The 15,739-nt window shown below is 45.7% G+C and overlaps 1 protein-coding gene across 1 annotated transcript; it reads left to right on the top strand.

The window, feature by feature from the left end:
* The first annotated feature begins 836 nt into the window (after positions 1-836).
* On the top strand, positions 837-4,326 carry LOC141100572 (uncharacterized). The gene is made up of 5 exons (XM_073589134.1): positions 837-1,003; positions 3,458-3,636; positions 3,709-3,887; positions 3,960-4,041; positions 4,120-4,326. Exons 2-5 carry the CDS (start codon positions 3,466-3,468, stop codon positions 4,324-4,326), a joined length of 639 nt encoding a protein of 212 aa, XP_073445235.1. The 5' UTR covers positions 837-1,003; positions 3,458-3,465.
* The last annotated feature ends 11,413 nt before the right edge of the window (positions 4,327-15,739 follow it).

Here is a 15,739-nt window from a genome sequence, read left to right as displayed (position 1 = left end):
CAACCAGCTTCCCACCATCCTTCTATTCTCCTTCATTCCGATCTGTTCTATCTCTCTTATGGAAGGTTAGGTTATCAATCTTATCAGTCTCTTTCTCTGGTCTTTCTCGTGCCAGCAGCCCAGTTCACTGGGACCTGCTGCAGCACGTCCTTCAGACACCCATCTTCACTCTTCTCTCTCTCTCTCCAACTACCCAACTAACTCTCACTCTTCCCACTCTTTTGTATCATCTCACTCCACCCGCCTCCCAGCACATCTCATGTTACGAAGCAGGGTTCCACGAGGGGTGCTCTGCTAACCCCCAGCCTGAAGCTGTTAGGTGGCCCCACTGAACTATCCTGTGTGTGGAATGCAGGTGTGGAGCGTGGTCAGGAGTTCCCACCTTAGGCCTCTTTCACACTTCAGTTTTTTGCCATCAGTCACAATCCGCCAAAATTTGAAATTGGCGGATCCGCTTTTTCTTGTTGCGGATCCGCCAATTTCCCCATTGGGATACATTAGTGGCGGATTTTGACGGATGGTCGTCCGTTGCGTCCGATATTCGGCGGATCCGCAAAATTCTTTGCGGATTCTGTCTGAGGGGGACGGAGAATGTAACGTTTTTTTTTGCCGTCAAAATGGCGGATGACGGCGGATCCGCCGTCATCAGCCATGCGGTAGAATGGGGCCCTATGGGCGGCGGATCCGCCGGGATCCGCGATTTTGCGGAATCCGCCGGCAGGATCCGCAAAATCGCACTGCGCATGCCCAGAAAAAAAGATACTTTTCCAGACAGTCCCAAAACTATATAAGATGGGCTAATTGGGCCCAGACATGCAGTAGCAGCCAGACAGCAAGCCAGCCAGACCACCACCAAGCCTGCAAGACAGCCACCAAGCCTGCAAGACAGCCACCAAGCCTGCAAGACAGCCACCAAGCCTGCCAGACCACCCAGCCTGCCAGACACCCACCAAGCCTGCAGCCACAGCTATCAAGAGGCCTGCCAGTACCAGCTTTACCAAGTGTGAGTATACCTATGACATTTCTGTGTATGGCCTGCAAGTGTGTAGCGTGTGTGTGTGTGTGTGTGTGTGTGTGTGTGTGTGTGTGTGTGTGTGTGTGTGTGTGTGTGTGTGGTCTGCGAGTGTTGCATGTCTGTTTTTTTTTTTTTTTATATTTTTTTTTTTCTGTTGCTTGTGTACTGCATTTTATTTTCATACAACTGTAATTATATTGTATTTTTTATGCTGTGATTGCTGCGATTGAGTGGTGTATGGTATGTGGTGTAATTGGGCCCAGACAATCCGGCACCAGCAACATTGAATACTCCAAGCAAGATATCCGACTCCAGCCTGCCTGACAGAAGATTCAACTAGAGCTATAAAACCTGTCTGCCCAGCTGCAAGTCTACCACCTGCAAGACCCCTGGAGCGTGTGTGTGTATGTGTGTGGCCTGTGTGTGCATTTTTTTTTTTTTTCTTTCCATTTTTTTTTTTTTTTTTCTGTTGCATGTGTACTGCTTTTTATTTTCATACAACTGTAATTATATTGTATTTTTTATGCTGTGATTGCTGCGATTGAGTGGTGTATTGTATGTGGTGTAATTGGGCCCAGACAATCCGGCACCAGCAACAATGAATACTCCAAGCAAGATATCAGACTCCAGCCTGCCTGACAGAAGATTCAACTAGAGCTATAAAACCTGTCTGCACAGCTGCAAGTCTACCACCTGCAAGACCCCTGGAGCGTGTGTGTTGCATTTTTTTTTTTTTTTTTTCTGTTGCATGTGTACTGCATGTTATTTTCATACAACTTTAATATTGTATTTCTTGCTGTGATTGTGTGGTGTAAAGGCTGGTTTCATATTTGCACTTTATAGCGCAGGGATAACCTGCACACGTCCACCACTAATCCCCGTCCCATCTGGTCATCACCGCCTACTAGCACACATGGACGCTTGCGATCTGCACACCCTATCTTTAGTATGGGGTGCGCAGATTGCAAGCGTTCATGTGCGCTAGTAGGTGGGGATTAGTGGCGGACGTGTGCAGGAAATAGCTGCGCTATAAAGTGCAAATGTGAAACCGGCCTAAATGGTATTGTATGTGGTGTTATTGGGCCCAGACATCTACATCAAACACCAGCCTGACTGTATCAGTCAGGCTGGTGTTTTAATATAGATGTCTGTGCCCAATAACACCACATTCAATACCATTTAGGCCGATTTCACATTTGCACTTTATAGCGCAGCGATGGCCTGCACACGTCCGCCACAAATCCCCGCCTACTACCGCACATGAATGCTTGCGATCTGCGCACCCTATCTTTATCATAGGGTGCGTAGATGGTGCGCTGGCAGGATTTTACCATGTGCTGCGCACTTTTGAAGGTGTGCCCTTGCGCGCCAAACGCAGCATGTTGCATTTTGGCGCGCACGGCACACCTTCAAAAGTGCGCAGCACACTGTAAAATCCTGCCAGCGCACCATCTGTGCACCCTATGATAAAGATAGGGTGCGCAGATCGCAAGCATTCATGTGCAGTAGTAGGTGGGGATTTGTGGCGGACGTGTGCAGGCCATCGCTGCGCTATAAAGTGCAAATGTGAAACCGGCCTAAATGGTATTGTATGTGGTTTGTGCCCAGACATCTGGCAACAGCCACACTGAAGAAACCGAACCAGACATCAAACACCAGCCTGACTGATAGAATTTCAAACTCCGCTGCAAATCTTCCACCTGCAAGACACCTGGAGTGTGTAGCCTGGCTGTGTGTTATGCGTGTTTGTGTTTTTTTATTTTTCATGTATTGTGGTATTTAAAATAAAGAGCAGAGTAGCTCCTATTTTTTGGAAAAAAAAAAATAATAAAAAAATAAATAAATAAATTGTTTTGAAAAAATCTACTTTGTATCATTTTAAAAAAGGTAAAATTAAGTTACCATAAAGGTAATTGAAGTGTTCTGGTATACAAGTGTGGTTAAAAGTGAGATTGCAACATACCATGAAAAAATGGGTATACACAACTGAGTTTCAGGGAATTCAAAACCATGCAAACACAGTGGGTATACACAGAAATTAAACACCTTCAATCACTGGTTACATACTCTGTTGAGAGTTTCAGGGAATGCAAACACTGGTATACACAGCAATTACACACTACACGCCTTCAATCACTGGTTACACGGTGAGACCTTTAATCACTGGTTACACTCTCGGTGAGAGTTTCAGGGAATGCAAACTGGTATACACAGCAATTACACACCTTCAATTACTGGTTACACTCAGTTACAAAACACAAAGAAAGTAGGTTTACACAAAATATTAGACACCTTCAATCACTGGTTACACTCTGAGATAAGGGAATGTAGACATGCAAACACTTAAAATTGCGTATAATTAGTTTCAGGGAATTACACATACAAAATGTGGTTGTTTTTTTTTTTTTTTTTTTTTTAAACTTTCATATCATTTTCTTTCAGTTCACACAATGAAGCGCCACCATACCGGCAGACACGGCCAGCCCAACCGTAGCAGAGATTCAGACCGCAGCAGGGATCAACGCAGCAGACATGACCGGTCAGACCGCAGCAGAAACAACCCTGACCGCAGCAGAGAGGAACAGCCACACCGCGGCGTACAGGCAACCATTAGTTTCCCTGTAAGTATAAAGACCTGAAAGCTTATTATGATCCTTTGTATAGTAGCTTAACAAGTCTCTTTATACTTGCAGATCACTTCAAGCACTACCAGCAGGGTAGCAGCAGAGAGAGCCAGCCAGGCTGCAGCAGAGAGGCCCAGCCAGACCGCAACAGAGACTGCCAGCCAGGCTGCAGCAGAGAGGCCCAGCCAGACCGCAACAGAGACTGCCAGCCAGGCCGAAGCAGATACTGCCAGCCAAACATTTTCCCTGTAAGTATAAAAGCCTGAAAGCTTATTATGATACTTTGTATAGTAGCTTAACAAGTGTGTTTATACTTGCAGATCAGTTCAGGAAGCAACACAGCTGCCCCAAGCCGTAATGTCTTCTCCTGAAAGCTCCCCCTCACATCATCAGCGAGCTGAGGTAAAAAAAATTTTGTTTATTTTTTATTTAAAATAATTTTTTTGTGGTTAAAAACACTATCCTATTATGTTTTAACAGGAAGCTGATTCAGAGGAGCTTCCAGGAGGAGACGTGCAGGGTGGAGAGACACACGGAGGGGGTGCGCAGATTGTAAGTTTAGCACATACACAGATACATAATGCTACACCCAACACAAACATTCATCACAGTGCACACCATAACTGCATCCATCCAAACATTTTTTTTTCCCACAGTCTTCAGAATCCGGTGCCCGCACTAGAGTGACTCCCAGGACATCCCAGGGTCGTCAAGGTGATGCCTCTGGTGGTCGGCAAACGGTAAGTAACCCTATTTTGATAATTGTTTAAATGAACATCATGTGTTTGAATATAATGTAATTTTTTGCTTTTTGTTTTGTTTTTTATCTTCACAGGTTTCACAGCGTGCTTCCCGCAGACATCAGGAGGAGGGTGTCATTATTGATAGTGATGACCTCATCCATGAGGTGGAAATCCGGGAGCCGCTGTGGAACATGGCAAACCGTCTTCATGCCGACCAACCAACCACACGACGGCTCTGGGATGAAGTCTGTTCTTCAGTTATTGACAACTGGGAGGAACTCAATGCGAGGGCCAGGGATTTTGTGCGTAAGTATTACAACTTCAGTAACTTATATTTCCAGCATGTGAAGTGTTGAATACTAAACCTTTTTTTTTTTTTTGCTTCACAGGTGACAGGGTTATCACACGGTGGCGGTCGCTCCGGGATCGCTTCAAGAGGGACTACAACAAAGAGATTCAGACCCCGAGTGGATCGTCGGGAGGACGCCGGGGACCCCAGTACAAAAACTACCAAGCCCTGGCGTTCCTGCGATCTACAATGGCGTGCAGAAGGTAAATATTCCCCAAACAATTCCTGTAGTAGAAATGTTTAACCAATTTTTTTTTCAGCAGACTTAAATTAAATATCAATATTTTTAATATACATTTTTTTCTTCTTTTTTTTTTTTTAGCACCATCTGCAGCACTCGGGAGTCTGCATCAGAGTTGCATCCCTCTGGAGTGATCCCTAGTGAGACCGCCCCCGGTGACCACATCGAGGTATCCGACCCCTCTGTACCTACCCTCTTGTCTGATCCCTCTATCCCCTCCACCAGCACTGGAGCAGCAGGGCAGACTTCATCACATGAAGCTGCTGGTGACGACTTGTTCCCTGTTCCCCACCCCTCAGACACTGCCGCAACATCTCGACCAACTTTTGGTTCTGGCCGGCAGCGTCTGAGGAGTCAGGAAAGGCTGACCTTGTCTGACTGTTTGAGTCTAAACTCAACTGTTCAACACGGTTTCCACACTTATGGACAACGGTTATCTTCTGGGTTGACCATGATCAATCAAAGTATCATGGAACTCAGAAGATACATGGAACAGATGAGTTTAGAATCAAACCAGACACCGAGACATACCTTTTTTCAATCTGTTGTCCGGCAAATGGAAGGTTTAAGTACTCACCAGCAGATGCGTGTGATGCAAGCCTGTCAGAATGCTCTAGTGGAAGTGCTTGCTGAAGCATCTCTTCCTCCCCCTGTCTATCCTTCCACAGTCCATCCTCCCCCTGTCTATCCTTCCACAGTCCATCCTCCCCCTGTCTATCCTTCCACAGTCCATCCTCCCCCCGTCCATCCTTCCACCACCATCAATCACACAGCCGTCCCTCCTCCTACCACTCCCTCTCCTTTCTCTAGTTCCCCATTCCATTCTTCCCAGTACCTACCTTCCCCATTGCATTATACCCCAATGCCCTCGCCATACCCACCCCCACATACACCTTCAATGTACCCACAAACCTCGTCTGTCCATCCACTCCCGTCCCAACCACATGTGTTAAACCCCCCTTCCACTTCTGGTCCTCACCAACTCCCTCCCCAGTCCCCTACCCCCCCCCTCGATGTGGTCAACCCTGTTAACCCCCCCTCCAATACTATCTCCACCCAACATTATCATAGTTTGTAATTTTTCTGTTGTAATATACCAAAAAAAAATTAAAAAAGTAATATACCAAAAAAAAATTAAAAAAGGTAATATTATACCAAAAAAAAGTTACCAAAAAGGTAATACCAAAAAAAGTTACAAAAAAAGTTAAGAAAAAAAATTAAAAAAAAAAAATACAGTTAATACAAATTGTCAGAAATAAACTGTTTTTTTTCAAAAAACTTTATTGTGATGTTTATTTTTTGCTTCTTTATTCAAATTACACCAGTGGTGTAAAAGGTAAACACAACACTTGTTAACACAACACACAACCCTGGGTAATATTTCACAGTACACCGGTGGTGTACAAGGTACAAAAAAACACTTGGTAGCACAACATTTGATAACCAACACTTGTGAACATTTCAAAGTGTAAAACGCTTGGTACACAACACTTGGTAACTTTACGCTTGGTACACAACACTTGGATAACTTTACGCTTGGTACCCAACAATTGTTAACACTGCAAAGTGTAAAATTAACCAAATCACATGGTAAAACACAATGCTTGTGCAAAGCAAACACTTGGTAAAATTTCAGATAAAAAAAAAAAAAAAAAAAATTACTCACAATTGGTAAGAAGAAAATTATATCATGTGATATTGCCAGTCCACTTGTCCCTCTGGTGTAACAAAATAATCTGCAAAGGTATCCCTAATTCTTGCCACTGAACCAGTACTCCGAAAAGTTTGCTGCTCATAATCCCACAAGGTGGTTTCATACACATTGTCATCGATGGAAACTGGTTCCTTTGAAAGGACAAAATTGTGCAGGATTACACAGGCCTTTACCACCTCATCCACAGTCTCTGTTTTCATTTTCATGGCCGTTAACAGGACTCTCCATTTTGCAGTTAAAATTCCAAACGCGCACTCCACCACTCTGCGCGCTCTGGTTAACCGATAGTTATAGATTCTTTTCTGGTGTGTTAATCCACGACTACCATATGGCTTCAGTAGGTGTTTTGAAAGTTGAAAAGCATCGTCGCCAACGCACACAAAAGGCATTGGTGGGCCTGTTGTTCCAGGGAGTGGTCTTGGAGGTGGGAAGTTAAAATTGTCTCCATACAAGCGACGGCCCATGGTGGAACTCTTGAATACCTGTGAGTCGTTAGAACGACCGTATGCACCAATGTCCACGGCAATGAATTTGCAGTTTGCATCCGAAATGGCCATTAGCACAATGGAAAAGTATTTTTTATAGTTGTAAAACTGTGAACCAGATCCCATGGGTTTCACAATCCTGATATGCTTGCCATCCACGGCACCGATGCAGTTTGGAAACTGGCAGATATCTTGAAACTTCTCTGCAATCTCCAGCCACCTCTCCTGGGTTGGCTCTGGGATGTATTCCTCCTGTAGAGAATCCCATAATGCCCGGCAGGTCTGTTGTACAATTCCAGCAATAGTGGAAATCCCAATCCGGAACTGGAAATGGAGGGAGGTGAAGGATTCTCCAGTTGCCAGGAATCTTAAAAAAAGGGAAAAAAAGTAAAATTAATACAAACTACAAGCCATAACATAACAATAAAAGCCTGCAGAATCTGAAACATTTTAAAAGGTAGATAACTTACCGAAGGGTCACCATCAAACGCTCCGCCGGTGATATAGAAAACCGCATGTAGGTGTCCCTTCTCCGGATTTGTTCTCCAACACGATCCACCAATATCTCAAAGAATTCCATCCGCATGCGCACGTAGTTGAAGAACTTGTCCGGATTCTCCCTCAATTCCAGGTACAGTGTGGAAAAAACGCCACGGGTGAACCTCTGCGCATTAATGGGATGAATCCACTGGCGCCGTCTCCTCATACGCAGGATTCGCAGTCTTCTTTTCTCCCTCTCGATAGCAATAATTGCCAACCGATTCAAGTGAAGATCCAATTCCACACAGAAGCTGTCAATACTCGCAATAACTCCTTCCAGACTCGCACTAACTCCTTCCATCGCTGCCACTAGCTCTAAAACCTTTCAAAGAAATTGTATCACAACACCCTAGATATATTTCTCCCTAGTTTCCAGCATCCAATCACATTTGAGAGCATTTTCCAAGAGCGAATCATATTTGGGAGCATCCCATTTTGGAGGTGTGGAAAAACGGATCCGCAAAAAACGGATCCAACGGATGACAAAAACGGATGCAAACTGATGGAACGGATCCGTTTTGTTGAGGATCCGCAGTAAAATCGGTATGGCGGATCCTCAACAAAACGGATCCGTTCCATCAGTTTGCATCCGTTTTGTTTCCATTTTTGCGGATCCGCCATTTTCAAATTTTTGGCGGATTTTGACTGATGGCAAAAAACTGAAGTGTGAAAGAGGTTACCTGGATGGTGGGGCACTACACCTTAGGAGAAGGTGCAGTGCCTCTGTGGCGACTGAAGCCTCAGGGGCGCCACTGTAGCATAAATGCTCACTTGCTATGAGTGCCGACCATTGACAGCGGCATTTATCTAGTTAACAGCTGCAGGTGGATCGCAATTCCACCTGCCGCTATTAGAGGCACATGTCAGCTGTTCAAAACAGCGTACATGTGCTGGGAAAGATGTGGGCTCAGTGCCGGTGCCCACCTGAAAGGGAAGGATTCCAGCATCGGCGTAACAATTACACCCAATGTCAGGAAGGGGTTAAACTGGTTTGTTCAGGATTTTTATTATGAAGTGGCGACCCCAGTTTTGTGAGGAGAAATAAAAACAGCGTTTCTGTTGGCAGAGACTCGTGTTATGTTAAATAAACTCTGTTCTGCAGGTTTGAACTGCAGTTTGGACATAACCAGACAGAGCCACAGGCCTGGGTACAGTACAAGCAATTGGGAAGCAGTGCCCAACAGGGGTTGGTTCGGTGGTCATCTTGAGAAAGATTGCTGCGATCTCCAAGGAGGAGGAGATGTGACGTCTTTATCAAGCTCCATCCGCGGAGTCAAAATCCCCAGGATCCAACACCCATGACACACCCGGAGGGCCCTCCATCAAGTCAGCTGTGGTACCACGCACTGGTTAGAAACATGTCATTCCTTGTTCTAACAGCTGTCATCCAGATGGGCTCATCTGCAATTACACAGGGACTAGATACAAGTCGGTAAGTACTGAGCTCAGGCCAAGGATAACGGTGGGAGAGAGCATGCACACACAGATAGTTTGGTACCAAACTCAGACAGGCAGATACAGGCACTTGAGTGCATCAGTGCCCATCAAACTCATCTTGATCAACCACTAGAGAATTACAAAAACTAGAGTATTAAAGGGGATCTATCGAAGTATGCAGAGGTGATCCGGATAGTGGCCCATTGCACTCATATGGTCCTTAAAGTGAACACGATGGTGTATAATTCCATAACTGGATTCTACCTAGGGGTTTAGAGTCATCTTGTTAAGTTTAAAAGCTTCTGTGCTGCATCACCAATAGCCATCCCTGGCATTCATTTAGTTGTTTCAGTTTTCCAGATAATTGCTTGGTAGTTGCACTAGATGGCTGCACAATTAGTTAAATTATAGTAATGCTAGATGGTGAACTGTGATGACATCCGGAGAGCATTAGGACTCTGTGCTGTTTCTGCACATCTGAGCTGAGGGTAAAAGCCTGGGAAACTGTGTGTGCTGGGGGTGGGGCATAGTGTCTGCTATTTAGGATGCTGAGAAGTGATGCTTCTGGAAGGAGAGAGACTCCCATGCGAGACACTGTGTGTGAGGCAGCTGATGAGAAGCAAGGAGTCTGGACTCTGTAAAGACAGCAGCCAGTGTGTTTGTGAGGGTGTTACCACCTTCCTCTTGTGAACCTGTGGTTCTGCTGTGGAACAAGTACAAAGCATTCTTGAGAGCTGTGTGACTGTGGAGCTCTGTGCAGGCCCTATGGGGCTGAGCTGAAAAGCAACAGAAAACATTTATCCTGTGCAGATTCAGGTGGGTTGCTGGCAGGAGAAATTGTGAGTGACTACTGGAGAAGAGATGGTATCCTGTATCATTTGTATTGAGAGGGATCCTGATTCCTGACAAGCCACGTTGAAGTGATATCCTGGACCGTATACTGAGGCTTCAGAACAGTAAGTCACCGGCGTGTGGGCTCTGCATCGGCTAATAAGACGCTGAACCTTGTTTTCCTGTGGTTGTTTTGGCGCCAAAGACTTTGGACTTTGGGACTGGCTGCAGCCGATGCAAATTATATGCCTGAGTAGAGACTCACCTCAGGTTAATGGTACCGTAGTAATAGATACACGGGTATCCCCTTATTAAGTGTTTAAGAACTTCTGTTATATTTATATTTATTGTTATTGTGGGTTTTGAACGGTTTATACTCGGTGTACCATCCCAGGGGGTCCCATAATATCACCTCATCCTACTTACACCTGTTTTCTTAGTACCTGGTTTGACCTTTTGCACAGGTAAATTTATTCCAAATCTTAGTGTTACACACTCAAAGCGGGAACTTTGGGATTGACACATTGATTTTAGCTCTGGCTGAGTGAGTCTAATTAATAAGGGAATTTTAGTCTGTTTTCTTCAATACTAGATCTCACTCCAACTGTCATTTTAGTAAAGACAGTATTGTTATTTCTGCCTCAGTCTTGGTTTGTGACCCACTGGATCTTATTAGGACCTCTGGTCATTACAGTAACGTAGTCAACATTTTTGTTCCTACTGAGTGATGCCGCACAGTGATCTCAGGCAGTTCTGACTGGGTGTGTGTGTGAACTAACCTGTCACATTTTGTTGGTTGGTGGAAGTGTAACCAGTCTCAGGCTGGTTTCACATTTGCGTTTTTTAGCGCTGGAAAAAAACGCATACCTGCGCATGCGTTTTTTCCCCTATATTTAACATGGGTGCGCATACCTGCGCGCTTGTAAGCGCATGTATGCGATTTTCATGCGCTGCGTTTTTTTGGGGTGTGCGTTGGTATTTTCCAGACGCAGCATGTTGCATTTTTTGGCCCTGCAAAAAAGCGCATGCGCACATATGCGCACGTTTTGCGCTAAAAATGGCCATTATAGCCTATGGATGCGCATATGTGCGCACTGGCATGCTCATGTATGCGTTTTTTTGCATATGCGTTTTTTTTTTTAACCATGGAATTTAGGGGTTTGGGTTAGAGTTAGGGTTAGTTAAGGGGGTTTAGGGTTAGGGTTAGGGTCAGGGTCAGGGTTAGGGTTGGGGTTTGGGTCAGGGTTAGGGTTAAGTATGGTTTGGTTAAGGGTTAGGGTCAGGGTTAGGGTCAGGATTAGGGTTAAGTATGGTTTTGTTAAGGGTCAGGGTTAGGGTTAGGGTTAGGGTCAGGGTTAGGGTTAGGGTTGGGGTCAGGGTTAGGGTCAGGGTTAGGGTTAAGTATGGTTTTGTTAAGGATTAGGGTCAGGGTTAGGGTCAGGATTAGGGTTAAGTATGGTTTTGTTAAGGGTTAGGGTCAGGGTTAGGGTTAGGGTTAGGGTTAGGGTCAGGGTTAGGGTTAGGGTCAGGGTTAGGGTTAAGTATGGTTTTGTTAAGGATTAGGGTCAGGGTTAGGGTCAGGATTAGGGTTAAGTATGGTTTTGTTAAGGGTTAGGGTCAGGGTTAGGGTTAGGGTCAGGGTTAGGGTTAGGGTTAGGGTTAGGGTTAGGGTCAGGGTTAGGGTTAGGGTTAGGGTTAGGGTCAGGGTTAGGGTTAAGTATGGTTTTGTTAAGGGTTAGGGTCAGGGTTAGGGTTAGGGTTAGGGTCAGGGTTAGGGTTAGGGTTAGGGTTAGGGTCAGGGTTAGGGTTAGGGTCAGGGTCAGGGTTAGGGTTAGGGTTAGTTAGGGTTTAGGGTTTGGGTTAGGGTTAAGTATGATTTGGTTAAGGGTTAGGGTCAGGGTTAGGGTTAGGGTTAGGGTCAGGGTTAGGGTTAGTAAAGTCATGGTTTGGGTAGTGTGAGGGGCCACCTAAAAATGTTGGAAAAAAACGCAAACGCGGTAAAAACGCACTAAAAACGCATACAAACGCATAAAAACGCTGCGTTTTTTTCATGCATGCTCATAAAAATGCTTGAAAAAAACGCAGCAGTTGTATGCTTATCAATGCGTTTTTTTGCGGGAAAAACGCGCAGCAAAAAAAAACAAGTGTGAAAGTAGCCTTAGTTTCACAGTAAGGCTACTTTCACACATCAGGTTTTCGGCGTCAGGCGCGATCCGGCGAATGTTTTGTAAAACCTGATGTGCCGGATCCGGTTTTCTGCCGGATCCGTCTTGTTCTTGACAGACAAAACCGGATCCGTCTCATCCGGTTCATCCGTTTTTCTATCCGTTTTTCTATCCGTTTTTCAACGGATTACGCCGGATCCGGTTTTTAAAATTGACCCTTGTGGCCTTCCGAACGGGATTGGCTACTGGAAAACTAGATATAGCATGTTCCTACAGCCCTTCTTTGACAGGTTGTAGAGAAGAAAGTGCAGGTTGGAGAGAAGAGCAAGTTACTGGCGAAGATGGATGTTGTCATTGTAAATATTACCACTAGAAGTTCTGTGACGGTTTCAGGGACAATTTTCCACTATACTTTGTGTCACCTCAAGGCAGAGTACACTGGGATGACAGAGTGTGAAAGATTTGTGCCCTAAACTTGTGTACCTTCTGGACCAACAGTATATACCTTTGCCAACCAAAGTTGGCTATCTTGTCGTGGTCTTACTATTTTTAGCTTTAGGCCACAGGTGTGTACCTGGTTGTGTTTTATGCAAAGTATTTCACCTTTTAACAAAAGTTGTGTACATTGGTAGGAAATCACCAACAATAAACACAACTTTTTAGGTGAAATACTTTGCTTCAAACACAACCAGGAAAACAACTGTGGCAAAAAGCTAAAATTTACCCACAGTTATATACCTGGTTTTGAATACCTTTTTACCTTTGAAATACCCTGTATTTAACCTTTTTTTAAAACATAGTTCGCCGCAGAAAGAAATGACAGACAACCATTGTGAAACGATAATTTAACTTTTATTTAAATTTTTTTTTTTTTATGTTTTTAAAGTGCAAAAAACTTTTTTAATAAAGGTTTTAAACCCAATGGGCATTTTTATTACAACAAAAAAACATTACAAATCTGTGTACTGTGGGGTGGAAATACTTCTGGAGGGGCTGCGGGACACTTCGACACTGGGTGTGTGGAGAGAGGACTGGGATCGTGGTGGGGAAGGAACAGTTAGAGGTGAAGGTGTGGAAAAAGCTACAGAATGGGTGGACATGTGGGAGGCAGAAGAGGTGGTGGGCGGTGGAGTGGAGGGTTGGGCAGGGACTGTAGGAGCAGATGATGTTGATGGAAAGTTGTATGGGGAAGGAGTTTGGTACGGGGAAGGAGTTTGGTACGGGGAAGGAGTTTGGTACGGGGCAGGTTGCTGGAAGTGGGGAGATGTCTGGTACTGGTGAGGTTGCTGGTATGTAATAGGAGGGGGAGGATGGAAAGTGGCTGGAGGGGGTGCAGATGTAATAGGAGGGGGAGGATGGAAAGTGGCTGGAGGGGGTGCAGGTGGAGGAACTACAGTGGTGGGAGGTGGAGGTTGGGAGGTAACCTGCTGTAGAGCACCGTGGCACGAATGCATTACATGCATCTGCTGGGTAGGAGATAGTGTTGCCATGCGCTCCACAACAGACCTGAAAAAGGTGTGGTTTGGCGAAGATCTTGCTTCTGAATGCATGGTTTGCAGAAGTGTCTTCACCTCCAGAATGCTGGAGTTGATCTGCTGAAAGCCTGCGGAGATTTGCTCTGACAAGACTTTGAGACAGTTCTGGAAAGATGCATTCAGATGCAATAACTCTTGCGCATAACTCTTTTCCTGACCCCTCTGCCGCTGCCGCCCAGTACCCGCAGGTGTACTAGAGGCGGCAGGGGCAGAAGGGTGGGGTAAAGGGAAAGCGATCTCCTCACCAGCAGCTTCATGTAATGTAGGCGGCCACGATGCTCCTGTGCTGGTGGATGGGACAGATGGGTCGAATGTGTGGGAAGGCTGGGAAGGTGCAGATGTACCGGGGCGGTCGAAGTGTCCCTCGGTGCCGGTCTCCTCAGGGATCGCCTCAGAAGGGTCCAATCGTGCAGGCTCCCGAGTGCTGCTCACCGTGCTGTGTAATAAAGAGAAAAAAAAACAATTAAAATACTGACATGGTATGGCCCTGGCTGAAAAAAAAAAGTTACATCTAACATTTTTTTCACATGTGGTGTGTAATATTTACCTTCTGGTGAGCATTGTTTCCCGGAGGAACGACAGGGCTTGTGCGTACTTGTACTTGCTCCTGCGTCCTCCAGATCCACTCGGGGCCCGCATCTCTTTATTGAACTCCTTCTTAAAACGATCCCTCACAGACCGCCACCGATTCACAATTCTGTTCCCTGAAACGAGAAAGGAGTGGTTAGTATACAACATCAGTGTTTCACAAACTCCAGTCCTCATGGTCCCCAGGGGTCATGTTTTCAGGATTTCCATAGTAAATAGAAATCCTGAACACATGATCCGTGGGGACCACGAGGACTGGAGTTCGGGAAACACTGGTTTACATCAAGCAACCGGTACTGTATATACTTACGCTCTTTAATCTGGGCCCGAGCTTCGAGGTCCTCCCTGCGGCCCACAAGGAGAGAACAGATTTCCTCCCAGAGTCGTCGGGTAACGATCAGGTCAGCGTGGCGGCGGTCAGCCATATTCCAGAGCGGCTCCCTTTCTCTGACGAGATCGATGAGGCGGTCCACATCAATCCCTCCATCCTCACCGTCAGAGTCGGGAGCACGCTGTGAAGGCTGTTAAAGAAAAAGACAAAAATAACATAATTAGCCTCCACAAAAGAAATGAAATAAAAAGTGCAAAAAAACAAAGCAAAAATATTTATACTTACACGTTGGTGACCGCCGCGTTGCTGTCGCCGACGACCCTGGGAGGCACTGCGAGGACCTCTTGGCCGAGCACCAGATTGGGAAGACTAGAGAATAAAACAAAAAATGTTGTCTTTGGATGTAGGCATTTGTTTGCTGTGTGTGGTCTGCAGAACATTGTTTTCTATGTGTTGTGTGTAGTGTGATGTTGTGTTTCTGCGTTTGATGCAAAAAACTTACCAATTGTGAGCCCACTCCAGGTGTCTGTCCACCCCTTCCTTCTTCTTCTGGGAGCTCCTCTTCATCTTGTGATTCCTGTTTTGAAATAAAAGGCAATGAATAGACATATATTACAGAGATGATGGATTTTGGAAATAAAAACTTACCGTCAAACGCTGACGATGCGAGGGAGGGCTCCCAGAAGAAGATGTGCTGTCCTGTTGATGGCCAGACTCCATGGCTGTGGGTATTGCTGCTGCCAGTGATGCCATTTCTGCTGCTGCTGCTGCTGCATCTCTTTTGCGGCTGTTGAATAAAGAGAAACAAAGGGCCAATGAATATCTTGATATTCCATGGCCCTAGTTTGGAGGAATGGGGGATTTGATAATTACCGTCTCTCATCTGCTTCTGGACTCCCCTCCCGTTCAGCATGCTGCTCCATTTGGGGTGGTGCTGATGGTGCTGCTGCTGCAGATGTCTGCTGCCTTCTCCTGCTCCTGGTTCTTGGCTTGGGTGGCATGTTGGGTGTGGCTGAGGGTCCCATTGTCTTGCTTTTATATATCTCCTGTGGGCAGAGCTACTGAGCATGCTCAGACCAAAAAAACCGGATCCGGCCACCGGATCCGGCTTTCGCCGGATCCGGCGCATTGCGGCGCTCAT

Source organism: Dendrobates tinctorius, unplaced genomic scaffold (assembly GCF_039654945.1).
Source record: "Dendrobates tinctorius isolate UK_male_01 unplaced genomic scaffold, ASM3965494v1 ptg000011l, whole genome shotgun sequence".
Lineage (NCBI taxonomy): Eukaryota > Metazoa > Chordata > Amphibia > Anura > Dendrobatidae > Dendrobates > Dendrobates tinctorius.
Note: the sequence above shows the minus strand (reverse complement) of the source record. Positions and strands in the feature narration are given on the sequence as shown.

Excerpts from the sequence above, each read along its gene's own strand:
- LOC141100572 (XM_073589134.1), top strand. The coding sequence starts at position 3,466 with ATGAAGCGCCACCATACCGGCAGACACGGCCAGCCCAACCGTAGCAGA. Across the intron at positions 3,888-3,959 it reads GCCAGCCAAACATTTTCCCT|ATCAGTTCAGGAAGCAACAC; the intron begins GTAAGTATAAAA and ends TTATACTTGCAG. Across the intron at positions 4,042-4,119 it reads CACATCATCAGCGAGCTGAG|GAAGCTGATTCAGAGGAGCT; the intron begins GTAAAAAAAATT and ends ATGTTTTAACAG.